The 25928-nt window shown below is 42.8% G+C and overlaps 1 protein-coding gene across 2 annotated transcripts in view; it reads left to right on the top strand.

Moving 5' to 3' along the window:
* Positions 1 to 15397: 15397 nt before the first annotated feature.
* The window catches only part of adcy1a (adenylate cyclase 1a), a gene marked incomplete at both ends in the record, with an annotated part of 59132 nt that continues 48601 nt past the window's right edge, over positions 15398 to 25928 (top strand). For both annotated transcript variants that reach the window (XM_079244893.1, XM_079244892.1), the window contains 2 exons: positions 15398 to 16012; positions 17059 to 17208. In XM_079244893.1, coding sequence (XP_079101019.1) covers positions 15398 to 16012; positions 17059 to 17208 — 765 coding nt within the window. The remainder of the gene's footprint in view (positions 16013 to 17058; positions 17209 to 25928) is intronic.

Genomic DNA, 25928 nt, shown 5'->3' with positions numbered 1-25928 from the left:
AACTAAACTCTGCTGCTTGTCCTACAAATGCATTTTCTCTTTGAAATGTGGCCCCATTTATTTATTTATTTATTTATTTATTTGTCTTGTCCAGCATTTAAGCAGGCAAAAGGAACTTTCTGGATGCTCTATTCTGCTGGGCAAATTTACTTTGCCAAGGGAAGCATCATAGATACAACGCTCCCCTTGAAATTCTGGATTCTTATTTTCTTTTTCTATTTATTTTGCATAATTGTTTGTGTTACAAAGTTTGTACTTCTGGATCGGACTAGAGAGGACAGAAGAGGGACAGAAGGAGAATCAAAAAGAAGAGAAAACACTGCGTAGAGAGAAAAAGAGAGGAGAAAAAAGAATGAAAAAGAGAACAACCTACATACATTTGCATGTACATAAGCGCACAAATGGGGCCCCATTTAAAAGGAAAATAAGCAGCCTCTCAAACAATATAAGATTCATCACCAAGAAACATTTCCAAAACCAAAAAATTATCCTCCAAACTCTAAGTTTCTTAGTTTTTGTGCGACATGCTGGATATGTAAAATACCAGAAACCAGTAAAGATCTAAGCTTTGTCAGATAGGTTTTTTTAGAAACACCACAGCAGGCATGTCAACGGTTGGCTGCAGGATGGTGCTGAGTAATCTGCTGGTAATGAGGCTCTCAGTGGTGTGTCTGTGTCTGTTGTTTTTAACATTTCTCTTTCTATTAATACTCCGTTTTTTACAGCAGACACTGACACTGATTCTGCCACAGAGCGTCTGTTCATATTTCTTGAAAGTATTAATCTGTGTGCATTACATGTGAACATACATGGATCCATGTTTGCTGTCTGTGTTGGGCAGGGTTTAACTGAATTAAGATGACTGAGGCTGGTGCTCTTCCCAATCGCCCCAGATTGGGCTTTTGGAGTGAAAATCCTCCAGGGAAGCACTAATCCCCGACTGTCGGGAGCAATTTTTATTCCGTAAGCAAAGCTTTCTCTCTATCTCTCTCTTGCTTGCTTCCTCTCATGCTCCATCGTTCTATTTATAGCCCTCTTAAGCTGCTCTGCATTTGACTGTTTACATTTAGAACCCCCACTCTTTAGTTTTAGAGTCCCCCTCCTCTTCCTCCTGCTATTCCCTTGGTTCCCCTGCAGAAGAATTAAAAGCAGGAAATCTCTGCAGAGTAGCTTGTTCGCATATAATAAGGGCTAAGATGAACAGATAGAGAGATTAGGAGGAAGAGGGCTGGACAGACAGAGGTAGAGAGAGGTGGAGAAAAGACAAAAACGAGGACGATTTGAAGTGACAAGCAGATCTGAACGAGTATTCCAGGTAGTCATGCAAGCTGTCTGTATTTGAGTAGACGGATTGTGTTTGGAAGGAGGAAGCAGTGTGGAGGAGAAAGGGGAGGCAGATTGTGCGTGTTTAGAGAAACACGACACAGATGATGCATATGAATGTGCAAGAAAATAAGAGGATATGATATCCTGTTTACTGTTCTTGGAAAATTGCAGGTTTTATTGCAGTAATGTAGACATTTCTGCAAATGTGTTTGACTGGAAAGAGTTAAAAAAAGAGATGGATGCCATTCCTGTGTCTATGATGAAGCAAGTGTGTGGTTTGCTAAGCTGAATGTACAGTTGGAACAGAAGAACAGCTGGCTGTGTTCACATACAATAATAATTCAACAGATTTGGCAAAAGCTGCCAGTCAGGACAAAGAAAAAAAAAAAAGTAGTACATGCAGTATAAGACACAGGAACGTTCAAGGTGGAGCTTCTGGATCTCGTGATTTGCAGCAGCAAACCTACAAAAATGTTGAGATGATCGAACACTAGTTTGACACTAACGATAAAGAATTTTATTCCATATCGTAATCTGAAACTCAACGCTGTAATTTGCACTGCATAAATGTTACTTATTTATTTATTTACTTGTATAATGCAATTAATAATGAGTAAAGTGAAATAATAGGGTGAAATAATAGGGCTCAAACTTACATATTTGATATATATATTTATGCATTTTCATAAGCGTGGATGTCCTTGTTTTAATAAATAAATAAACAAATAAATAAGTAAAATGATTGTCTTATCCAGGAGCTCCCAGACGCACTTATTTCTGCTGAAACCCTGCAAATTTGAAATAAATCTACATCCTGAGTTTGTCACATCCCAGACAAATAAGTTATCAACCACTGAGCTGAATGTGACCCAGTGAATCCTGGGAAACTGAGTTCTCTGCTGTCTCATGCTAGGATTATATTCGTAGAACAACATAGGTTCTGATTTGCAGCTAATCAGTAAAACACAGAAGTTTTTATTTCATTATTTTGTTTTTGAAGCAAGTTAGTTGCATAGATGTTTTATCCCAAATGCTGGCATGCTTAGTTACCAACAATGTTAAATTACAACTGCACAAACAGCTCATATTCTGCTAATTTTGGCATCTAGTTATGAGACAAAGGCAGCTAGTTAACCACTAACTAGGTAGCCATCCATGTGAGATGGTCCCTTGGTGTATACGTGATGCTCTGCTTGTGATTTTATTAACTTTCCTTAAGCAACAACAAAGCTCTATGGAACAGAGGTATAGACATTCCAGGGTTTATCCTTTATTTCTTTAAGAATTGTTGACATTATATTAAATAAATGTCAAACAGAGGTCTAAAATATGATTTCCCTGAGGCTATTCATCATTTTAAGCCCTCTTTCATTGTCCCAGTCCCCGTTTTCTACCCAGTGTGTTTGTTTCTTCGGAGGTCAGCTTGCCCCCTACAGCGGAGGAGCAGCACTTAAAGGCAGCAGCTAACATTTAGCTCATTATGGAAATACTAATCATTAGTGGGAGCACAGACCCGAGTGCTTTTGGAAAGCTCTGACACAACTAAGACTTGCAAAAAATAAAGCAACATTTGCAGCCTTTATGCAGAAAAGAAAAGGTTTATGGATGGTGAGGCTCCACTGTGTAACTGTCCACTTTGTTCCCAGCGTGTGGAAAAGCAACCATGATGTAAATGAATTATGTCATTTATTATGATGAAGCAGGCTGGTCCTCTGTGTATTTCACACTCAGCTGAGGCACGTTTCCACTTGTGCTTCCTGCCCAGTGTCAATAACATAATCAGATGTGGTGCTCACAGCTGCCGTACCTGTGAATGTGTCTGCGTTTGAGAAAACAGGCGGCTCAGTGCTGTGCAGTGCAACTGCAGCACGGTGCATTTAAAATCTTTCTTCTCTGTGTCGATGGATGCAGATGGAATATAAATGTTGAATTAAAAACTACCAGTGTTGCTGTTTTCATATATGGATGTAAACCTGAAACATCCATGCTTTGTTTAAACATTTCACCTCAACCATGAGCGTAAAACCAGATTTTCCTTTAATAGAGTTCCAGTGTTGAAGAGCTAAAGCTACACATCCATTCGGTGACTACACTTATTCCAATGCAGGGTTGCAAAGGATTGAAGTCTTTCCCAGCAGCTACTAGGTATGAAGCATGGCACACCCTGGACAGGTTGCCAGCTCATCACAGAGAGACAAGAAACCGCAGCTCAGGCTGTCAACTGATCAAACTGTGAGAAAAACATTCATAGCTGCACCATGCTGTCATTTTAGAGTTAAATTAAATACAGTAGCATTTGAGTTTAATTCCCAACTTTCCTGGTTTTAGGGATTTGTGATACTCTTTAACGTCAAATTATCACATCACAGAGAACCTTCATTGAGATCCGGCTTTGTGTTGTAATAAAACATTTAACCAGTCATCTAGGTAACATACATCATCTGTTCGCAGCTGACTGTGTGTGAAGAGATGACGTCTGTGGAGAAACAGACCTATATAAGAAAGATTTCCCATTTTGTAGATGATTTTCTGTTATTTTCAGTAAAATGAGTCTAAATTAGGCAGATATAAGGACCAATTATATGTGTAAAAACTGAGACAGGATTTATAAAAAAGCCAGAATGTTTCAAGTAATGCTTGATTAAATCAGATTTGATGCATGTGAGCTTACAACACGTGCACTCCCTCAATGATGGCCGGGTAATAATGGTGATTGTGTGTTTGAGCCCTCTGTACAGTAGCAGTGGATCTGGTGCTCTGTAATGCTGCTCAGCCGTTCGTGTAACACCCACACATTAGCTCCTCCACTGCCAGCTGCGAGCTCTGATCCGCAGTCATTGATTGGGATCAATAATTCACAGCACCTCTTTAACATTTGATGTGTGGAGCTATAATCTGTCAGGGATATACGTGAGTTTTAGAGGTGAAACAGGCGCAGCGCCCCGTCTGCGCCCGTCCCTCCTCTCAGGCTCGAGCCCCTCCAGTGTCTCTGGGCAGCTACTGAATATTTCATGTGTCAGGCTGATTGTAAAGTTGACCATCAAGGTTTTTCTAGATTTCATCGTCCAGATTCTGCATCCGGCTTTCCACCTTCTCCTCCGTCATCATCACATGATGATGGTACTTCCGAACCACACTCACTGGACCAGTAGAAGCAGAGGAAAGACGTAAACCAGGGGTGGGCAACTCTGGTCCCCGGGTGGCACAGTCCTGCAAACGTTAGGAGTTTCCCTGCTGCAACACACCTGATTCAAATCAACGGCTAATCAGCAGACTTGTGCAGTTTCATGCCAAGCTCTGCTGATTAGGTCTGATGTGTGCCAGGCGTGTTGCAGCCATAGAGTGTAGGTTGCAGCAGGGAAACTCCTAACATTTGAAGGACTGTAGCACCGGAGTTTCCTACCCTTGACGTAAAAGGTGAAAGCTGAAGCCTCTATTAGTCTTCATTTCTTAGTGCATTTTAAATTAAAGGTATTTTAAAGTTATTTAGAACTCATAAGTTTATTTTCTCAGAAGATTTGGGAAGATCCTCAGAAGCGACTGGATGTTAGTTTTATGGCGTCATGGTGTGGTGCTGGTTTGGGATCTTGTCCCAAATGCAGGACCAGGCGAGGGGAAGGCATCTGTTGCAGCAGGTTACAGACGTTCAAAGCAAACCAGACTGAGAGAATAACGAGGAAAAAAAGATGAAGCAATGACGCTGATCTGGCAGAGAACAAAAGAAACTAATGGGTAATTATACACCGAGGAGGAGGACGGAGGAAATGAGGAGCAGGTGGAGCAATCAGCGTAGAAAGACCAGGTGTGCACTGAACAGGACATAAAGACAACAGACAAACAAGGGCGTGACTGGACAACAACGGTTCCCAAGTTGGTCCTCAAGATCTACTGTCCTGCAACTTTCAGATGGATCCTTTATTCAACACTCCTGAATGAAATCGCTCCTCCACATGTCGTTCTGCTCTGCAGATTCCAGGCGACCAGACATTCAGGCGTGTTGGAAATGAGATGCATCTGAAATCTGCAGGATAAAAGCTCACTAGGACGGCATTTACAAAATAAGACAATAAACAAAACAAAATACAGAAAATACAGAAGAGAAATAAAATATTGGACAGACAGACTTTGCCCTGACAGGACTGTTGTAACAGATTTGATCACTAGTTAAAGTCACAATGATCTCAACCAGAAGTTTCCGTCTCTTCAGATGGTTTGGAAGGATGTTGCTGCACTCACATGTCAGGTTTGTGGTTGGGATGTTCATGCAGGTCAAGCTTTCAGTGGAAACATGGTACATGTTGCACTCTCAGCTCTACATTACATTTCAGTAGCCTTTTAGACAACAGCAATACTTGTCTTTTAGATGGAGAAAAGCAGCAGGAGGAATGACTGGAGCTCAGTGGTAGACGAGGACATTGTTGGGTGAGTAACAAACTCCCAACTGAGGAAACAGACTGTGCCGCTACTGGTCCGAAGTGCTGGTTGATCAGAATGACTTGCAAAGGGGCAGAGATGGTCTGGGGAGAGGAATTCAGCAGGTGACTTTCCAGGTGAATGTTTGGATTTGAGAAGAGTGAAGAATGTTGACTGACCGGCTGGATTTTCTTTGTATGAACTGGTTGTCCTCCTGCTGGCAGTGGTGCAGAGTGGCTTGGAGACATGGGACGAGGGGGGGTGGGGGGGCTGCAGCGGTCAGCTTGAGTCAACATGACTCGAGTCAAACAACCAGCCACAACAACTTCCATCAATCGGCTCACTTCCAATTCTCCTCTGTTCCAACACTTTTACTCCTCATCGAGGCGGTAATGCAACACCACTGAGATTATTTGTTTCTCTTCAGCCGAGTTAAAAGCACTTCATGCCTTGTTGCTTCTGCCTTTTGTTTTGCAAAATAATTCCTCATCAGGAAAATGTGAAGATGATGTGCTGGAGTTGCCAACAAACAGCTGCTTATGTTAAAGAAAAAACCAAAGAGAAGGTCCTCCATGCAGTTCACTGTGTAATCTGGTCTTTTTAGAGACACGTTAAGATTCTAAATTACAGTTTTTCTTCTCCTGTGACTCACCTTCCCTCCCGAATGCTAAATTGTGTCGGTGACGGAGCATCAACAGATGCTTGGAAGCTTGACAGCTATCATACAGGAAGTGTAGAGATATCACACGGATTGAAAAATGGAAATATCTTACGAAGGAAATAAAAAGAGTAAAAACTCACCTGGTGCTTTCCTGGGTTCATCTGTTCACCTGCTCATTATCACAAAGATGTAATCAGCCAATCACATGGGAGCAAGTTAGTGCATTTATTCATGCAGACGTGGTGAAGATGACTTGCTGGAGTTCAAATTAAGCATCAGAATGAGGAAGAAAGGAGATTTTCCCACACAACCATCCCCATTGTTTCCAGAGAAGGTCTGAAAAAGAGAAAATATCCAGCGAGCAGCAGTTGTCTGGACCAGAATGTCTGGTTGATGTCAGAGGAGACTGGTTGGAGATGACAGAGAACAGGAAGACCAGTAAGCACTGGTTCCAGTAATCTGCAGAACATCATCTCTGAACACACAACACGTCCAGGCAGGAAGCAGATGGTCTCCAGCAGCAGAAGACCACAGCGGGTTCCCTCCTGTCAGTAAGAACAGGAAACTGAGGCTACAATTCACACAGACTCACCAGAACTGGACAATAGAAGATGGAGAAACGTTGCTGGTCTGATGAGTCTCCAGTTCAGCTCCACATTCACATGGGAGGATCAGAATCTGCTGGAAACATCATGACAACATGGATCCATCCTGGCTTGCTTGGCCCAGTTTGGTCCCCTTAGTTCCAACATGACCTGGTTTAACCTCCACAGCCAACCTGAGTCCTGCTGCTGACCATGTCCATCCCTTTCTGAGCACAGTGTAGCATCTTCTGATGGAAACTTCCAGCAGGATGATGCACCATGTCACAAAGCTCACATCATCTCCACCATGACGATGAGTTCACTGTCCTCCAACGGCTCCACAGTCACCTGATCTACATCTTTGGGATGTTTTAAGCCTTGGAAATTCTTCATAAAACCACAAGTGAGAAAAAAAATTCATCAAGCTCCATTTAAATTGTTAATATAACTTATGATGCTGCAGCAGGAAATACGTTCAACAAAGCTCAGCAGTCTGCAGAAGTTATTTAACTCATTCCTTCTCAAAGAGCATTTTTACTCTCACGGCCTCAGCTCACACCCCTCGCAGCCAATCCCTGCAAGTGCTCAGTTCATGGATGTTGCATGCATGAAAACATTTTGCAGTATTCTAAACTAGCACTGCAGCTGGAATCAGGTGACCGTTTAAACCAGCCTTCACCTGCAGTCAAGCTGGGTTCTGCAGCGTCAACATATGAGTTCTAGCATCGATAAGAAGATGTGCAAGTTAAAATGATCAGCATAAGAGATGCGATGAGAAATTCTCATCAAATCTGCAGAAACTGTGATGCTATTCGCTTCTACAGTTATTTAGCAGATGCTTTTATCCAAAGCATAGCAGTTAACATGCATGGGTGGGAGTTTTCATGTCAATATGCAGTGAAATCTCTTGGAAATGTTTCCAGCGCCGTGTTGAGTCTATGACAAGCATTAAGGTGCTAGCGAGCTGGACCTGACATGGTGACCAGTGAGCTTGTAGATCTGTGTGACGTGCGAATGAGACCTTTGTGCTTTTCACAGACTTAACTTAAAAAGAGTGCTGTTTGCAAAATCCATTTACCTGCCTTTTGAGATAAATCCTGGATGACCCTAATCCCACTTTGTAGTCCTCAGTGACTTTGCACCCTCCCAAAAGAAGCAGCACAGAAGTCATTAGATCAACGAAGGTCGCTCCTCAGGGAGCCTTCATTGTCATCATCTGCCATGTGGTTGGGTATTATTAAGCTCTGAAGAGTCTGCAGAATTAAAATCTCCTTTTTTTCCTTTTCTAGGCACCATATGTTGGTGTGTTGTCACACGCGGTGAGGAACAGTTACTGTGTTTAATCTTTCCATGAGCAGATTTTAACGCTTACTTGAGTTAATCTGGAGTCGTATCCATCCTGGATCACATTCATATTTTAATCATGCTCATGTAAACCTTCCCTCACAAGCACTCAGAGGGAAAACTGACAATCTGGCAGGCTTTTTTTCAACTTTCAAAGACGCAACTGGTGCCGTTTCAAAACACTCCTGAAACTGTACGTTTTTGCACAAGTTTGTGTGGTGTGTGTATATGAGTGTGTGTATTTAAATGATGGTTGCACTGGAAATGTTTTCCTGCTTCCCTCTGACGTCTCTTGCTGAGGGAGATGAGAGGCGCTGACATACAGAATTAAAAATATCTCTCAAAAACACTCCCACACACACACTGCAGCCCAAAAGGCCACACAAACATGTTTACACACACTCACAAACACACTTTAACTCACAGTCTACTGCTGAACACTTTGTTTTTCTGCCTCTTGCATCTTATTCATGCATATGGATATTATACATACAATCTGCCAGCTGTTGAACACTTTAAAATGATACAAAAACATCTTTATTGAGGTCTCATGGATGTATTTGAATAATTTAATTCCAATATTAATGCTTATTTTAAAGTATTTTAATACAATTACAGCTTGTTCTCAATGTACAAAGATGCAAAAATGAATGAATTCAGCTTTGCAGAACGATTATGAGGACAATAGAGTTAATGAGGTCCTTCAGTGGTTGCATTAGCATTTATTTATAAGAGATGGCTTCTGTGTTCATCTGTTCTTTTCTCTCACAGGTGAAGCATGGAGCTAATTGTGTTTGCATGAATGGCAGCAAGCAGGTTTATTCATGAATGCAAACAACACTGAGGCAGCAGCAGCAGCAGCAGCATCCTCAGCTCTATTCATGAATGTACTGAAGAGTCCAGTTCCCATTTATCTCTTCCTGTGTCTCCCTGCCAACTGGCTCTCATCACACACACACACACACACACACACACACACACACACACATTGGGCCCATGACCAGGAAATCACCTGGCTGTGATAACTCCACTGGGTTGTCTGACAAATCAAAGCTGCGATCAGTGGGTCACCTGGTACGAGGAGGAGCTGGACTCACTCTGACATTTCAAAATTTTATTATGAGCTTATTGATCGGCTCGCTCTCCACGTATGTGCACACATTTCCTTGTCGTGCACACGGCTCCCACCGTTTTTCTCCTCACTGCCTGTGAATTTGTCTTTTTTTTTTTTTTCCTGTTTTCTTTCTGCAGTGATGGCGTGAAGGTGTGTGTGGTTCGGTCACCTCTGAAGCTTTGTCTGCGCCTTCCCGTCCTTCATGTCAAAGCCTCAATTTGGAGAAATGTCAGTGAGCACAATGAGCCAGCAGGGCAGGGCGCTGTGTCACCGTGGCGGCGCAGACAGATTCAAACGCATCCACCGCACTCATCAGCACAAACCACCTGAAAGAGGCACAAGAGAGCGAGAGAGGCAGCGGCGTGAGGAGACAAAGGACTGAGAGAGGGAGCCAGGGTGTCAAGATTGGGGAACACCTCAGCAGCATATCAGTCACAACTGCTAGCTTTACTGCCTCTGTTACCATGGCAACGGGAGACTGTCAGGCATCCTGAAGGGAGGGATGATCCAAAAAAAAAAAAAAAAAAAAAAATCTGCAGCTGTCACTTACTTCATGAGAGGCAGAAAAAAGGAGCGGGTGTACGACTGCATCGTTGCCTGGATGATGCATCGCAGGTGAGCTGCTAAACAGCGAAGATGAGACAGTTTGGATGAGCCGATGGAGATTTAGAGGTGTTCCAAAACAGCCCAAAGCTGTTCAACTGATGCACTGTCAGGAGGTTTATTAATGTAGCACAATGTTGACAGGCAGTGCAGCCCAGAATGTTTCACATGAGGAGACAAACAATTAGAAACAGAAGCTTTGAACTTTCACGACAGCTACAGTTTAATCACTGAAAGCCGAACGAACGAGGCGAGGAGGAAGCGTGCATCTTAAATAGGCGGTTAAAAGCTGGGAGACAAAAGTGCTGGTCCAAATCTGCAAAAAATCTTTGTAAGATCCTGTCATGTACATTGACTTTGAGTAAAAAAGTACATATTTGTACTACAACGTAACATGTTTCTGTCATTTAAGATTCCCTCTTTGTGCATTTTGCTTGGAAACAGGATTAAGACACTGATGTTCGTGAGAAAAGTCAGAAGGAACTTGAACATTTGCAGTTTATATTCAGTATTAACTGATTCTAATTAATTTGATTCATAGTGTCAGTGATTTTGGAAGTTGGAGACAAGGAGGTAGAACCTACATGCAGGAGTAATGAGTGTTTATTTAAATATTAGACACTGAAAAAGTGGGAAAAACTGTGACTAAAAGAGTAGAAATGAAACTGATCAGCTGACTGAAGCGACATGACAGAAAACACATCTGGCATAATGCAAACAATAAGTTGTCAAAGGAAAAGCTGGAGCTTAGACACAGAGGGACTGATCACCAACTGGGAAGCAGGTGTGGCAGGTAATGACAGGAAGTAAAGCAAACACTGCAGAAAAACAAAGAAAAACTACACAAAACACACTTGTCCTGCGTTGGCGATATGAAGCTAAGATCTTTTATGATTTTTATCAGTGAGCTTAATTTCATCCTTAAACCTTTAAATGGACATGAACAACTTTTCAGTGTTTAAACCTGTAGAGTCCAACATGACATTTAGCTTCACTTTATGGTAAAACTTTGCTCCTTTCCTGTTGAACACGATCTGATATTTGTCTTCTGTTCAGTAGCAGAAGATTAACTTTGACATAATGTTGAATAAAAGGTAAATATCCCCTGAAAAATATTATTTGTCTTTGTTACATTTTGTTGAAAAAAGACATCGTATTTAAAAACTTGGACTTTTATCTATTTTCATACCACTTGGTTCAAATGAGGGGTGCAGGAAATCTGGATCCTGTTCTAAGCAGGCGAGAGGCAGGACACACCCCGGACAGGTCGCCAGTCCATCACAGAGGGACAAACAACCATTCACACTCACCGCTGGGAGAATGTAGTGATCATCTCACCTAACATGCATGTCTCTGGGTGGTGGGAGGAAGCTGCAGTAGCTGGAGAGAACCCACACACACACACGGGGAGAACATGCAGACTCCATACAGGGAAGCCGCTCTTCAAACCCTCCAGCCGAGGCTCGAACCAACGACCTGCCTACTTGCTGGTTTTGTTACCGTTTCTTTAGCTGCGTCTATAAACCCACCAAAGATTCCACAGTCTGACAGGTCCTTGGGAGGATTTGTATTTCTTTGGATCTTTGCAACATATTAGGATGGAAGAGGAATTTATTTTAATATTTATTCTAGACAAAACGGTATTATTCCTGATTCAGATCGAGGTCAGATCGTCTTTGATCTCCCAGCTGATCTCAACTCCACAGCAGAATGATTAAAGATGTGCTGAACAGCACTGGATATTGACCACATAGTAATGGAGCGTGTGCATGAAGAGACTTTTTGTTGCGGTGGCCCAGAGTGCCTTGCATTGACTGACTCGACACATCGATGAGCCTGCTCATTGACTTCTGCCGCTATCTAAGCAATTTGAAGCACATGTCCAAAAGCAAACAAGGTCATTAGTGAAGCTGTCAAAGCACCTGAGTTTGTCTTCTGAAGACACGTATGCTCACTAAAGATGAGCTTTTTTTTTTAACTTCCTGTCTGATCTGACAGCTGTGGAGAGGAGGCATCGCTCAGCTGAGGAGGCTTTTATGTGAAAACAGCTGCTGATGGAGGGTTATTATCATTTGAAGGCACTGTCACCATGTCCAGCTTAACAGCTCCTTTATCAGAACTATTCCTGCGTGACAAATTGGACCCAACTCTGGTCTATTATGTTTCTGTGCTGTAGTCTGCTTAATTATGGCTCATCTGAAACTACAAACTCACCGGCTTCTTTATGACGTGGACCAGTTGGACCTAAATTTGCCTTCAGGACTTCATTCTTGATTTCATGGATTCAAATAAGTGCTGCTAACATTCCTCAGAGTTTTTGCTCCATATTGACACAAAGCATCACAAAGTTGCAGCACATCATGATGAGAATCTCCCGTTCCACCACATCCCAAAGCTGCTCTGCTGGATGTAGATCTGGTGACTGTGGAGGCCGTTGGAGGACAGTGAACAAGACGTTTTGAGCTTTGTGACATGGTGCATCATCCTGCTGGAAGTTTCCATCAGAAGATGCTACACTGTGCTCAGAAAGGGGTGGACATGGTCAGCAGCAACACTCAGGTAGGCTATGATGGTTAAACCATGTCATACTAGTACTAAGGGGGTTAAGACATCTGCTAAATAACTGTAGAACCAAATAGCATCACAGTTTGTGCTGATTTGATGAGAATTTCTCATCGCATCTCTTATGCTGATCATTTTAACTTGCATAGCTTCTTACTGATGCTAAAGCAGAGCGGCGTACTCGACGGGTAGAACTCATATGTTGACACTGCAGAATCCAGCTTGACTGCAGGTGAAGGCTGGTTTAAACGGTCACCTGATTCCAGCTGCAGTGCTCGTTTAGAATATTGCAAAATGTTTTCATGCATGCAACATCCATGAACTGAGCACTTGCAGGGATTGGCTGAGAGGGGTGTGAGCTGAGGATCCATGTTGTCATGATGTTTCCAGCAGATTCTGATCCTCCCATGTGAATGTGGAGCTGAACTGGAGACTCATCAGACCAGCAACGTTTCTCCATCTTCTATTGTCCAGTTCTGGTGAGTCTGTGTGAATTGTAGCCTCAGTTTCCTGTTCTTACTGACAGGAGGGAACCTGGTGTGGTCTTCTGCTGCTGGAGACCATCTGCTTCCAGGCTGGATGTGTTGTGTGTTCAGAGATGATGTTCTGCAGATCTTAGTTTGAACCAGTACTTACTGTCTTCCTGTTTCCTCTTTATAATCTCCCACCAGTCTGTCCAGTCTCCTCTGAGATCAACCAGACAATCTGGCCTAGACAACTGCTGCTCGCTGGATATTTTCCCTTTTCCTCAGTAAACCCTGGAAATGATTTTTGAAACATCAGTTTCTAAAATCCTCAAACCAACAACATGACTCAAAGTCACTGAAATCTCCTTTCTTCCTCATTCTGATGCTCAGTTTAAACTTCACCCAGTCCTCTTCCTCACCTCTGTGTGACTACATGTAGTTAGTTTCTGTCATGTGATTGGCTGATTAGAGGTTTGCGTTAATGAGCAGCTGAAACAGGTGCACATTAATTAGTGGAAGGTGAAACTGAAAACGTGGAAGGGGAAGAAGACCAGGTAAAGTTAATGCTTGCATTCATACATTTCCTGGCATATAAGCAAAATTCTGGACACGTCTATCTAAAATACAGAATTTCACTTGTTTTACAGCCATAAATCCACACGTGGAAACACGCAGCTGCATCATGTTTAATGAACCTCTGCTGTTAAAGCTGCTTAGGCTGCATGACACTGGGCTGCAACATCAGTGCACACTTCTCACCACCATGCAGGAAAACATATTTGACCAATTTAACATTCAGCTGCAGACCTGTGTTTACATATTTTATATAATATTAGACATGAGTCCTCTTTTAAATGTAAAGCAAATCCCCAGCTAATTTAATTTCCTGGTGTCTGTTATTAATATTGACATGTCTTTATTTTGAATGGTTTTTATTCATAAAAATATTTATAAAGTTGAATTTAAGTTTTAAAGCTAATGTGCAATAATATGCTTAAAAAAGCTTTTAAATAATAAAGGAAAAAGGAAGAAAAACTGTTCATGTTACTGTTTAAAAGTAAACACATAGCAACTAAATATCTGTGTTTACTGCATCCTGACAGCATATTTATTGATGATGATTTATTGATTTCCCTTTGCTGGCCGTTATACTGCAGTCTTTTCTGCAGGTTCTTTGCAAAGCCTTTAATCATAATAAAACAAACTGTTTTTTGTCGCATCAGACTTCTGTTCTTAAACTTTCGGCTTTATTTTTCTTACTTTGCATCCAAAACTCTTAATTGAGCTTGAATTAAACAACCAACAGCACACTCTGATGCAAAGAACAGGACTATACGTGTAAACTGTGCATTGAAATGTGCTAAACCCTCTACCATTGAAGCGGTGCACCGCATTTTAAGATGCACGTCATCATTCTTACATTTCCTGTGTAAATTCGGGAGGAGAGCGCTATTTTTATCCCCCCCCCCACCCCCACGTCAACACAACTCTTCCTCCTAACATTCTGCTTCATTCTGTGCATGCAGTGAACATTTAGTACTTAAAAGAAATGAGGAGAAGGGATGCGGGAAAGACCAGATTGTTGCTACACTGGAGCATCCACCGGTGCAGCCGCTCTATTTTTAGCCGGGAACACCAGTTCTGACTGCAGACACTGTGAGGGGAAATCTCCAACGCTGTTTTCCTGCGGTTTTTTTTACCCAAACACTGATCCATCTTGAGATGAAACCACAGACAAGACGATGGAATAAATCTCATCTGCACGTCTCAGAGGAGAGAGGAGGAAAGAAAGTACAAACTGGGATTCTTCTGCTTTTTTTCTGTGATGAGACGCGCGTGTATGTGTGTGTGTGTGTGTGTGTGTGAGTGTGTGTGAGTGTGTGTGTGCTGAGCCTCGTGGAGAGACGTTTGGATCGCCAAGTGTGACCCTTCCTATGAGCCCAGTTGGAGCGCGGGCTCACAGGTGAACCAGTCTGAAGTAAAGCAGGTGGTCCGCGCGCAACAGAGAGAGAGAGAGAGAGAGAGAGAGAGAGAGAGAAAGAACGAGACAGACAGAGAGAGTGAGTAAGAGAGAAAGAGAGAGAGAGATAGAGGAGGCGCGCGCGGAACAGTGGTCGGGCTACTTTCCTGACTGCACACCAATAATCGTCAACCTGTGGATGAGGGCGCGCGCGGTGCTCTGCTGTGTGCTCCGCTGCCACCCTTTCCCCTCTGACACCCAGCAGGACTCCCAGGACGCATGAACTGGGAGAGGGTGCCAGTTCCATCACCGAGAGGGGGGGAGCAACCGAAAAGTTGAGGGGTTGCGCGCCATCCACGCTTCATGAATGGCCGGAACATGGAGGAGATGCCATTCCAAAGAGTCAAGACGCGGCGGAGGAAGGGTCACTGCCCGGCCGGGGCGCCCCTGGGCGCCATCGCCTGCGAGGACGAGTTCAACAGCCACGAGCTGGAGGCTCTGTTTCAGAACTACAACCTGAAGCTGGAGCAGACCGCCACCCTCAAGGCGCTGGCGGTGCTCATCGTGGCTGCGTCGTCGCTGTCTTTGATGGAGCTGCTGTCCAGCCCGCGTCTCACCTTGTGCAAGGGCTCCTACCCGGTGCACTGCGTGGTCTTCCTGTCGCTGTTCATCGTCACCAACGTCAAATACCTGCAGGTGACGCAGCTGCAGCAAATCGCCAAGCTGGCCTTGCTGTTCAGCTTCACCTTTGCGCTGCTCTGCTGTCCGTTCCCGCTGGCTCTGGGGACGTCGGAGCTGCAGAACGCTGCGGTCCCCCAGCAAGGTGTGTGGCAGCTCATGCTGGTCACCCTCGTGGCTTACGTGCTGCTGCCGGTGCGGACCCTGCTGGCGGTGCTGTTCGGGGTGATGCTGGCTGCATCCCACTTCATTGTCATTGCGACATCGGTGACGGGGAGAAAACAGAAGCTGTGGAGACCAGTAAGTGCTGCACCTGCATCCCAGTCAGCCACTCGAGCACTCATCCATGTCCAATGCTTGATTAACACAACAAGCCCATCACCCAGTTCACCCTGGTGCACGTGAAGTGGGTTCAATCCAAGTTTCACTCAACAACTTGAGTCGCTAAGTATTCGTGGTTTTGCTGCACTCTGTGAGAATCTACAGCGGTGCAGACAGCCACGAGGCTTACTCATCCGACTCTCCCTGCTGAAGAAAAGGTTAACATACTCTGCATTGATTTTAGCTCCAGGATGGTGGAGTTGGAGAAGCGGGAACGAGCCGACAGTCTCAGTTGCGCGCGGCGGTGCGGATGAGGAGCTGTCCAGCCGCCGGTGCTGAAACGCAACCATCCACAGACACGAGCTGCTGTTCCAGCGGCTGAACATGGTCTTTGACATGCAGAGCTGCTGGAAATTTGATTATAGTTCTGAAAAAATGTTCAACATAAAAAAATGTCCTGTATTATTGGAAAATCTCTGTGGATCAATAATCATCCAACAGAAAAGCAAGGTTTAATCAAGCAGCCCTGACTGAATTCTTTACCACAACAAGCACCTTATTGCTAATTTGACAGGTTTTTGGTGTTTATCTGAACCCTTTTGCCTTGTGAGGTCTCAAAATTAAACACAACTTAATTGCAGATTTTTATGAACTAATTAAAAACATTTTTTGTTTTAAAGGTCAAAATAGTGAAGATCTGCTCCCTTCCTCATGACCCCTCCACCCCACATGAAACAGACAGCAGCAACGTGTATTTTATTCTAGGGTAGTACTTTGTTGAGCCATCTGGATGCCAGATTACTGTGTATCTCTGACTTCTCAAGTCAGATTTGATCAGAATCTCAGACATATAGTAGAAAATTAAGTGTCTGACAGAATCAAGAGTCTGATCAATGATGCACTTTTCCTGCTTGTTATCACATATATAGCCAGTAGTTATGCCTGCATGCAGAAACACACTCACGGCCACACGCATGTGCAGTCCGCCAGCTTTGTTAGGCATGTCTGTTCTTGTTTGTGTGCAGCTGGTGGCCAACGCTGTCCTGTTCACCAGCGTCAACTTGTCAGGGGTGTTTGTGCGAATTCTCACGGAACGCACCCAGAGGAAAGTCTTCCTGCAAGCCCGCAACTGCATCGAGGAGCGGCTGAGACTGGAGGATGAAAATGAGAAACAGGTGAGGCGTGAACGCACCAACACGCTCTAATGACTGAAGCACAGCAGACTGCAGGCATCTGTGCACTTTCACCTCGTTCTGAGCGTGCACGCTCCATGAGAAAACTTCACAGTTGCTTTAGAAGTTTTCTTTTAAAGGTTTCAGGTGCCAATGTATTCCAACAACCTGCCCACAGGCATGCAGTAACTATGACAGCAAGCTATTTAAGGAAAGAACAATTACTGTGGCACATGCACCAGCGCCGCACGTTCCACCCCCTCCGTGCACACCTACATGGTGCGATTTAACTAAGGAACAGTCAGGCAACTTTAACCCACTGTAATGTGCTGCACCCCTCCATCACCACCACTTGTTAAATGAGAAATTAATTATCCAATGTCTTTAAAATGCCTCAATATGTCTTACTTTCACTCTACACAATGCCGGCAAGCATGCATGCGCACTTACTACCTGCGCTTTGTAGATTAGGTGATGATATGCTGTGTTTTCCTCAGCAGTAACAGGCTCCCTTCTGACAGGTAATTATACAAGCAGATTGCTTTCATGGCCTCCCTACTCCACTAAAGGTCACAGTTTATCTGGGTGGAAGAAACACACACAGACCCCTGACTGTGATCTATCAACATCCACCTCCCAATCTTCTGCTGATGTGCCCATGAACACACGTCTCGGGTTTGATAATCACCCATCAAACGGCTGAAACGTGCCTCTGGCCATCACTTGGTTGTTTGCTTGGGATTTTTCTCTTGGCTTTAAGCGAATCCACAGGTTGGATGGATTCCTGAAAATGTGTAGGCTGTATTCTGTATGCCTGCGTGGTAAACTGGCTCCTCAGCTCAGTCGCAAATCTCAAAGCCGAGAAGCTTCCTCTTCATTTACATCAGCCCAGGGAGGGAGGACAGATCCCTTGTTAGGACCCTCCAACACATCCAGGCTCATCTCAACACTTTCATTGTTATCTAAGGAAGTCATTCTCAAGCAGGAACTTATCTGTCATGGCTTCTTTGTTTGCTTAACCTCATAGCTTAGCTGAAAAGGTTTTTTTATTATTATAAAAGATATGCATTGTACCAACTGCATTACTGGACAACTTTTACTGGATGTGAGGAGTGTTTTTGGTGCAGTATCATCTGCTGCTGTTGTACTGTATGGCTGATGAAATGCATTGCTGACTGGTCAAAAAATCTGTTTTTTCTGGATTTACATTAATAATTGCTGTTTGGAATTGTACACTTCCTTCACATCTGAATAATCTTAACTTAAAGCAGTATATCATGAGCAGGTCCTTGGAAGGGAGCCTGAGTTAGACAGATTTATTTATGTCCCAACAATCAGATGACGAATACTGACGAGTTGAGCATCAAATTTTCTGTCTGACTAGGAGTTCACAAGCAACAAATCAAATGTTTTTTACCTATTTAGACAAAATAATCCCAAATCAGATCTGCTAACCAGCTTCTCAACAGTTTTTTGAGCTACCTGTGGAAAGATCACACACAGCAGTTCATTGCGCTGCTATGTTGTTAACATGGGGTACCTCACGGCTCCATCTTAGGTCCCCTCCTCTTTTCCCTGTATTTACTTCCTCTGGGGACTATTTTTAAAGAATATGACGTGTCATTTCGCTGTTACACTCATGACGTTCAGATTTATTTCCCATTAACGTCTGTTGGATCCCGATGTGTTGAAAGTCCGCAGAACTGTTTGAGGGTCATCGAAACATGGATGGAACTAAACTTCCTCTGCATAAATAAGGCTAAAACTGAAGTTTTAACTTTTGGGAAAACTGACCTGCTGGCTGGATGCAGCAGTGCTGGAGGCTCTTTGGACTCTTTTAGCCCTTTTATTTAAAATCTTGGGGTTTTCTTTGATTTTAATTTTATATTTTAGAAGCAGGTCAGTGCAGTAGTCCAGTCTAGTTTTTATCACTTAAGGCTTATTAGTAGAGTGAAACCTTATATTCCTCATGATGTCCTGGAAAGGGTCATTCATGCTTTTATCTTCTCCAGACTGGACTACTGCAACTGACTTTATACTGGGATTAACCAGTCTCTCCTCCACCGCCTACAGCTGGTCCAGAACTCAGCTGCCCGCCTATTAGCGGGGAAAAGACGGTGGGAGCACATTACCCCCGTGCTGAGATCTCTTCACTGGCTGCCCGTCTCATTTAGAATAGTTTGTAAGGTTTTACTTTTGGCTTTTAAATCTTTAAATGGTCTGGCACCTCTATACCTTTCTGAGCTTCTGCAGCATCATTGTCCCGTCAGAGCTCTTAGATCAGAAGACCAGATGCTTCTAGTAGTCCCGAGGACTCGACTTGTGACTTGTGGAGACAGAGCCTTTTCTGCAGTAGCCCCCAAACTCTGGAACAGTCTCCCTCTTTCGGTGAGGTCTGCTGGGACTTTAAGTGGTTTTAAATCTCTTTTGAAAACTCATCTTTTTATGTTGGCTCTTAACTCCTTCTTAACTATTTTGTTGTCTTTATTTTAGTGCTTTTAATGTTGATTTATTTTATTTTACCTGTACAGCACTTTGGTTATTTTGAGGTATGTGAAAGTGCTCTACAAATAAAGTTTGTAGACCGAAAGAGTTTAAGATATTTCTGGAGCTTGCAGCTTTTTTTGCTCCGTTGCAATCAGGTGACCCAGTTTGTGACTCAGCTGATCAGGCCTCGTCCCCTCAGGTTTTATGTTCATACGGGCTTTGACCTTCTGTTGTCACACGGCAACGCTTCCGTGGCAACTGATCCGGCTCCGAAAGCTGCAGGAAAATGTGAGACACGTTAAAGAGGCCCAGATCAACAGAAGCTTTGGTCACTTGAATGTTTGAAAGGCTGAAAGTTTCTTTTTTATAAGATTAAAAGAATTTTATTGATCTGGGCACCAAATGCAAAATAATGAGTCCATTTTTCCTGAGTTGGACACTTAGCACTATAAGACAACATACGTCCTTTTTCCACTTAACTTTTAGCCTTCCAGCATTCATATACAGCTATTTAATGTACTAATCAGCAAATGTTTAAATAGGCAACATTTAATTTTCACATCTTAACATAATATCTATCAAGCCTTCTCATGCAAACAGGTTCCATTGTAATGAATACATGTTTTCTGCAGACTGCTACTGTATAATCAGATCAATAAGAGCACATAGATCCCTCTAGTCTGTGAAATCATTGATGTTCACGTGTGTAAAACCAGAAGAATGTCTCTCGTGTGAAAGAATGGTTCATTAATAAACTCTCATAGTTGCACAAATCCCAGAGAGAATTAAAGGCGAGACGGATCAGAGGAATGGGAATCATTAATGTGTGATTATTGTAACACACTCAGGAGCGGAAGAGTTTAATAGAGCAGGTGAATTCAATATTTCATTCAAACAAGCACACTTTCACCCTTTGGCTATCATGATTTGCACACCTGATGCACATTTCTAAAAGTGCAAAAGCTGCACACACAAACACACACACACACACACACATGCACACACACACACATGCACACACACACACATGCACACACACACACACAGACTTTCACACAGTGTCTCTGTCAGCATGACAGCTGTTTCCTTTAGTGTTGCTTCTTATTGCTGAGGAGGTCAGAATCAGTTTAATGGAGGTATAATGTGATGGAGCGAGAACCCGGCTAACCCTGCTTCCCAACAACTGTTGAGCAGAGCAGCCGGATGATTCATTGTGCATTCACAACCGTCTGACATCCTGCGAGAATTGCAAGCACGCTTCACGCTGCTGCAAGTCAGTCTTTTCACAGATGCAAAAACAAGACGTAGAAGTAGACAGATCTGCGAGGACTGACAGGGTTTTGCAGAGTCAGTGTTGTTGTGATACGGCAAAAGAGTTAAATGAAGGCAGAGTTAACAAAAAACCAAAACTGAGGCTAAAATATGCAAATTTTCCGGAAACATAAGAATTTAAATAAGAAGTTACTTTTAGATTGACTATGGGAGACAGACGTTGGACTCCTTCATCTGCGCTGCGTCCAGTTAGAGAACCTGAACAAGAATCACCTGGTAGGTCATGCCAAGAGCATGTCGGACTCCGTAGTTTTCTCTGGTCCCTTGCCAAATTTAATCAGCGATGACATGTTTAGCCGCATGTCATCCTTCAACCGCTGGTTGTCTAGGTGGTGTCCCGATAACAACGTGGGTTTTATAGATAATTGGAGCGCTTTTTGGGGAAAGCCTGGTCTTATTAGGAGAGATGGCATCCATCCCACGTTGGATGGAGCCGCTCTCTTATCTAGCAATATGGACTCTTTTATTAGTCAGCTAAATTGACAACTCAGGGTTGGGGGACCAGGAGGCAGAATTGTAGTCCTACACACTTTTCTGCAGCTTCCCACCTGCCGCCGCCCACCCAAAACCCCATTCCAACCTTATACAACTTCCCAGCAGTAAGAATTAAACAACACAAAAACACTTCTGGGGTTAATCGTGAAAACCTCATAAAAATAAAAACAATGGATCTAATAAAATCTGAAAATAAGACAATAAAGTGTGGCCTACTGAATATTAGATCCCTCCCAAATAAGTCTTTATTAGTCAATGACTTGATAGGTGATCACCACATTGATTTATTCTGTCTTACGGAAACCTGGTTACAGCAAGAGGATTATGTTAGTATTAATGAAGCTACGCCAGCTAACTATTTAAACTTTCACATTCCTAGAACTACAGGCGGAGGAGGAGGTGTTGCAGCTATTTTTAAGTCAGAATTTTTAATTAATCCTAAGCACAAAACTAACTATAAATCCTTTGAATTCCTGACATTAAATTTATCTCATCCAAAATGGAATTCAGAGAAACCGCTCCTTTTAGCATTAGTGTATCGCCCACCTGGACCTTACTCCGAGTTTCTGACCGAATTCTCTGATCTCTTGTCTGAGTTAGTGCTGACTACTGATAAGGTCATTGTACTAGGTGATTTTAATATTCATGTTGACGATGAAAATGATAGTTTAAACATTTCCTTTAGCTCTATTCTAAACTCAATTGGGTTTTCACAAAATGTCAATGGTGCCACTCACTCTCATGGCCATACTCTTGATCTTGTTCTAACATATGGTATTGAGACTGATAAGCTCAAAGTATTTCCTCAAAACCCTGTCTTGTCCGATCACTTCTTGTTAACCTTTGAATTCACTTTATTTGATTACTCACTGACCAAAAATAAATTCTACTATAGTAGATGTTTATCAGACAATAATATTACAAAATTTAAACAATCAATTGAATCAATTTTTTCACATCTACCATGTGTTAGCATGACTGAGAGTCCCCCTTTAAGCCTTACTCCTGCTCAGATTGATCAACATGCTGATACTATAACAGCTTCAATGCGTACAACCTTGGATAATGTTGCTCCCCTAAAGAAGAAGAAATTAGGTAAGATTATGAAGGCTCCCTGGTTTAATTCCCAGCTTCGAGCTCTAAAACAGGCATCAAGGCGTTTGGAAAACAGATGGCGTTCATCAGGACTAGAGGAGTCTCGCTTAACCTGGAAAGAAAGTTTAATCGTATACAAAAAAGCCTTACGTACGGCAAGAACAGCTTATTATTCATCATTGATAGAGGAAAACAAAAACAACCCTTGGTTTCTTTTCAGCACTGTAGCTAGGCTTACTAGGAGCCGGAGCGCTGTGGAGCCATGTATTCCTTTCTCACTTAGCTGTGATGATTTCATGTATTTTTTCAGGAATAAAATTGACACTATTAGAGATCAAATTCACAATACTCTTCCTTCTACCTATAATGTTGAGCCTGTTGTGGTCTCCGAAGCATCCTTAGAACCAGGATCTGACTTGTGTCTAAATAGTTTCTGTCCTGTCCAACCCTCTGAATTAACTAAAATAATAGCTTCATCTAAACCATCCACCTGTATCTTAGACCCTCTCCCAACGAGCCTCTTTAAGGACATTTTTCCTTTAATTAATACATCACTACTAAATCTTATCAATATGTCTTTAGTGACAGGATATGTACCACAATCATTTAAAACTGCTGTAATCAAGCCTTTACTTAAAAAGCAATCTCTGGATCCAGAGGTGATAGCAAATTATAGACCTATATCTAACCTCCCGTTTATGTCCAAAATTCTGGAGAAAATAGTTTCAGCTCAGCTACATGCCCACCTGAGCAGAAATAATTTATGCGAGGAGTTTCAGTCAGGATTTAGAGCTCATCATAGCACTGAGACAGCATTGGTGAAAGTTACTAATGACCTTCTTATGGCCTCAGACAAAGGACTTGTGTCCGTACTTATCTTGCTTGATCTTAGTGCTGCATTTGATACAGTCGATCATAACATTCTGTTACAAAGACTAGAACAGGTGATTGGAATTACAGGTACAGCGTTAAGCTGGTTTAAATCATATTTATCTGATAGACTTCAGGTCGTTCATGTAAATGACAAGTCCTCCTCACAAACTACAGTAAGTCATGGAGTTCCTCAAGGTTCTGTACTTGGACCAATACTCTTCACGCTATATATGCTCCCTTTAGGCAAAATTATTAGACAGCATGGAATAAACTTTCATTGTTATGCAGATGATACTCAACTATACTTATCCTTTAAACCAGATGAAACAAATCAGCCCAATAGGCTAAAAAATTGTCTCATAGACATAAAGACTTGGATGTCTAGAAATTTTCTCCTCTTAAACTCAGATAAGACTGAAGTAATTAGGCCCGAGCACCTTGGCGGTGCGAAGGCCTATTGTATTTGCAGTGTTTATTATTTTTATTCGGACACTTCGCGTGCTTTTTTGGAGGCCTGAACGTGCTCGAAAACTCACCAAATTTTGCGTACCCCCCCCAAGGGAATACGAAAAATTTGATATTTTGAGGTGCTCCAGAATGTTTGGGCGAAACTGAACGAGAGCGCCACCTATTTTAGGTGCCCCGCCACTGCATGTCGTTAATCTTTATGAAAATTCATACACATGATCTACATGACAGGACGAACAAAAAATCCTCTTAATGTCATGGTGAAATGTCGACAGGAAGGCGGCCATTTTAGGTCAAAGTCAATATTTTGGCGTTTTAGCACCTCGCATTTTAACGAACTCGTCCTAGGGCTTTTATCCCACTGAGCCACAAATTGCTGAGGATGTTCAGGAGGCATGTGTGATTAAATGTTGTGTTATTTCTTCTAATAGGAGACTTAGTTTACGAGGGGCGGGGCCTCAAAGTTTGATGTCTCGCCATGAAAAATTAAACGGATATAACTCCCACATAAAGCAACATTTCTGCACCAAATTTGCTAGATATGGTGGCAGTCCCCTCCTACAGAGTTCTATATGTCAATATTTTGATTATGAAATAGCCACGCCCCCTGGAGGTCAAAAGTGTTGTTTTTTGCTCACACACCCATAACTCTGGCTTGGTGGACACCACATGGCCCAAATTCACTCAGGCATCACAAAACATGTTGGTGAAGAGATCTGATAAAGGACGTTGCTCTACGCTGCACGGCGTGCCCGTGACGCCATGGCGAAGTTCCATGCGGCGGCGTGACATCATAAATCACTATAAAATTCTCAATTTTGATCTGATCACCCTAAAACTTATAGGGATTAATAAGGGATCAGTCCTGAACAGATTAATGTGACCATTGCTGGTGTAGACCTAAGCCCCGCCCACCTATAACAGGAAGTGGTTTTTTCCACGTTTGAGGGTCATGCTTCTAAGCAAATGGTCCAAAACACTTGAGCCTCCTCCAAAACATGTCAAACCCATTCATGATGCCACAATAAAAACCTCAAGTCGCTACGCTAAACGGGACATGGCGAATGGCGGTCCAACGCCATGAAACAGGAAGTACCTGTGACCAAGCCATGGAACTTTGGACCGCCACCATACTTGCCATGACTGATGACAGTAAGGCCCTGAACTAAGCCCCATTGAAACATTATGGAATAAATGGAGCATGTCTCCATAGCGCCCCCTACAATATTTCAATCAATCAGCCCCGCCCACTACATTGATCGACATGGATAAAATTCAGCACAGTTGGAGAACCTGCCAGTACCTTCAAAAAAGTCTCTTGGACATATGGGCTAAATTCAACAGGAAGTCGGCCATTTCGAAAAAGGTGCCATTTTTGGGGTCATTTCTTTGCCATGCATTTTAAACAACTCCTCCTAGGGATATTGTCCAACTGACACCCAACTTGCACAGGATGCTCAGGAGGCATGTGTGATTTAAAGTTGTGTTATTTCTTCTAATAGAAGATTTAGTTTAGGAGGGGCGGGCCCTCAAAGTTTTATGTCTCATTAACAATGACTTATTGCTAAAACTCCCACATAAAACAACATATCAGCACAGGAATCGACACATTTGATGCCAGTCCCATGATGAACAAAATCTGCAATGCAATAATGGGACTATGAATTAGCCCCACCCCTTGGCAACAACAAGTGTCTGATATCATGAACCAGGAAGTACCTGTAACAAAGCCATGAAACCTTTGATCTTCACCATACTTGCCATGAGTCATGAAAGTTATGCCCTTAATAGAGTAAAATTAAAATATAGTGGAGAAGATAGTAAATGGCTCCATAGCGCCCCCTACAATATTTTAATTAATCAGCCCCGCCCACTACATTGACTGACATGGATATGATTCGGGAAACTTGTAGACCCTCCCAGTACCTTAAAAAAAGTCTCTTGGACATATGGGCTAAATCCAACAGGAAGTC

Source organism: Telmatherina bonti, assembly GCF_933228915.1.
Source record: "Telmatherina bonti genome assembly, chromosome: 8".
In the NCBI taxonomy this organism is placed as follows: domain Eukaryota; kingdom Metazoa; phylum Chordata; class Actinopteri; order Atheriniformes; family Telmatherinidae; genus Telmatherina; species Telmatherina bonti.
This window is presented reverse-complemented; position numbering and strand designations above follow the sequence as displayed.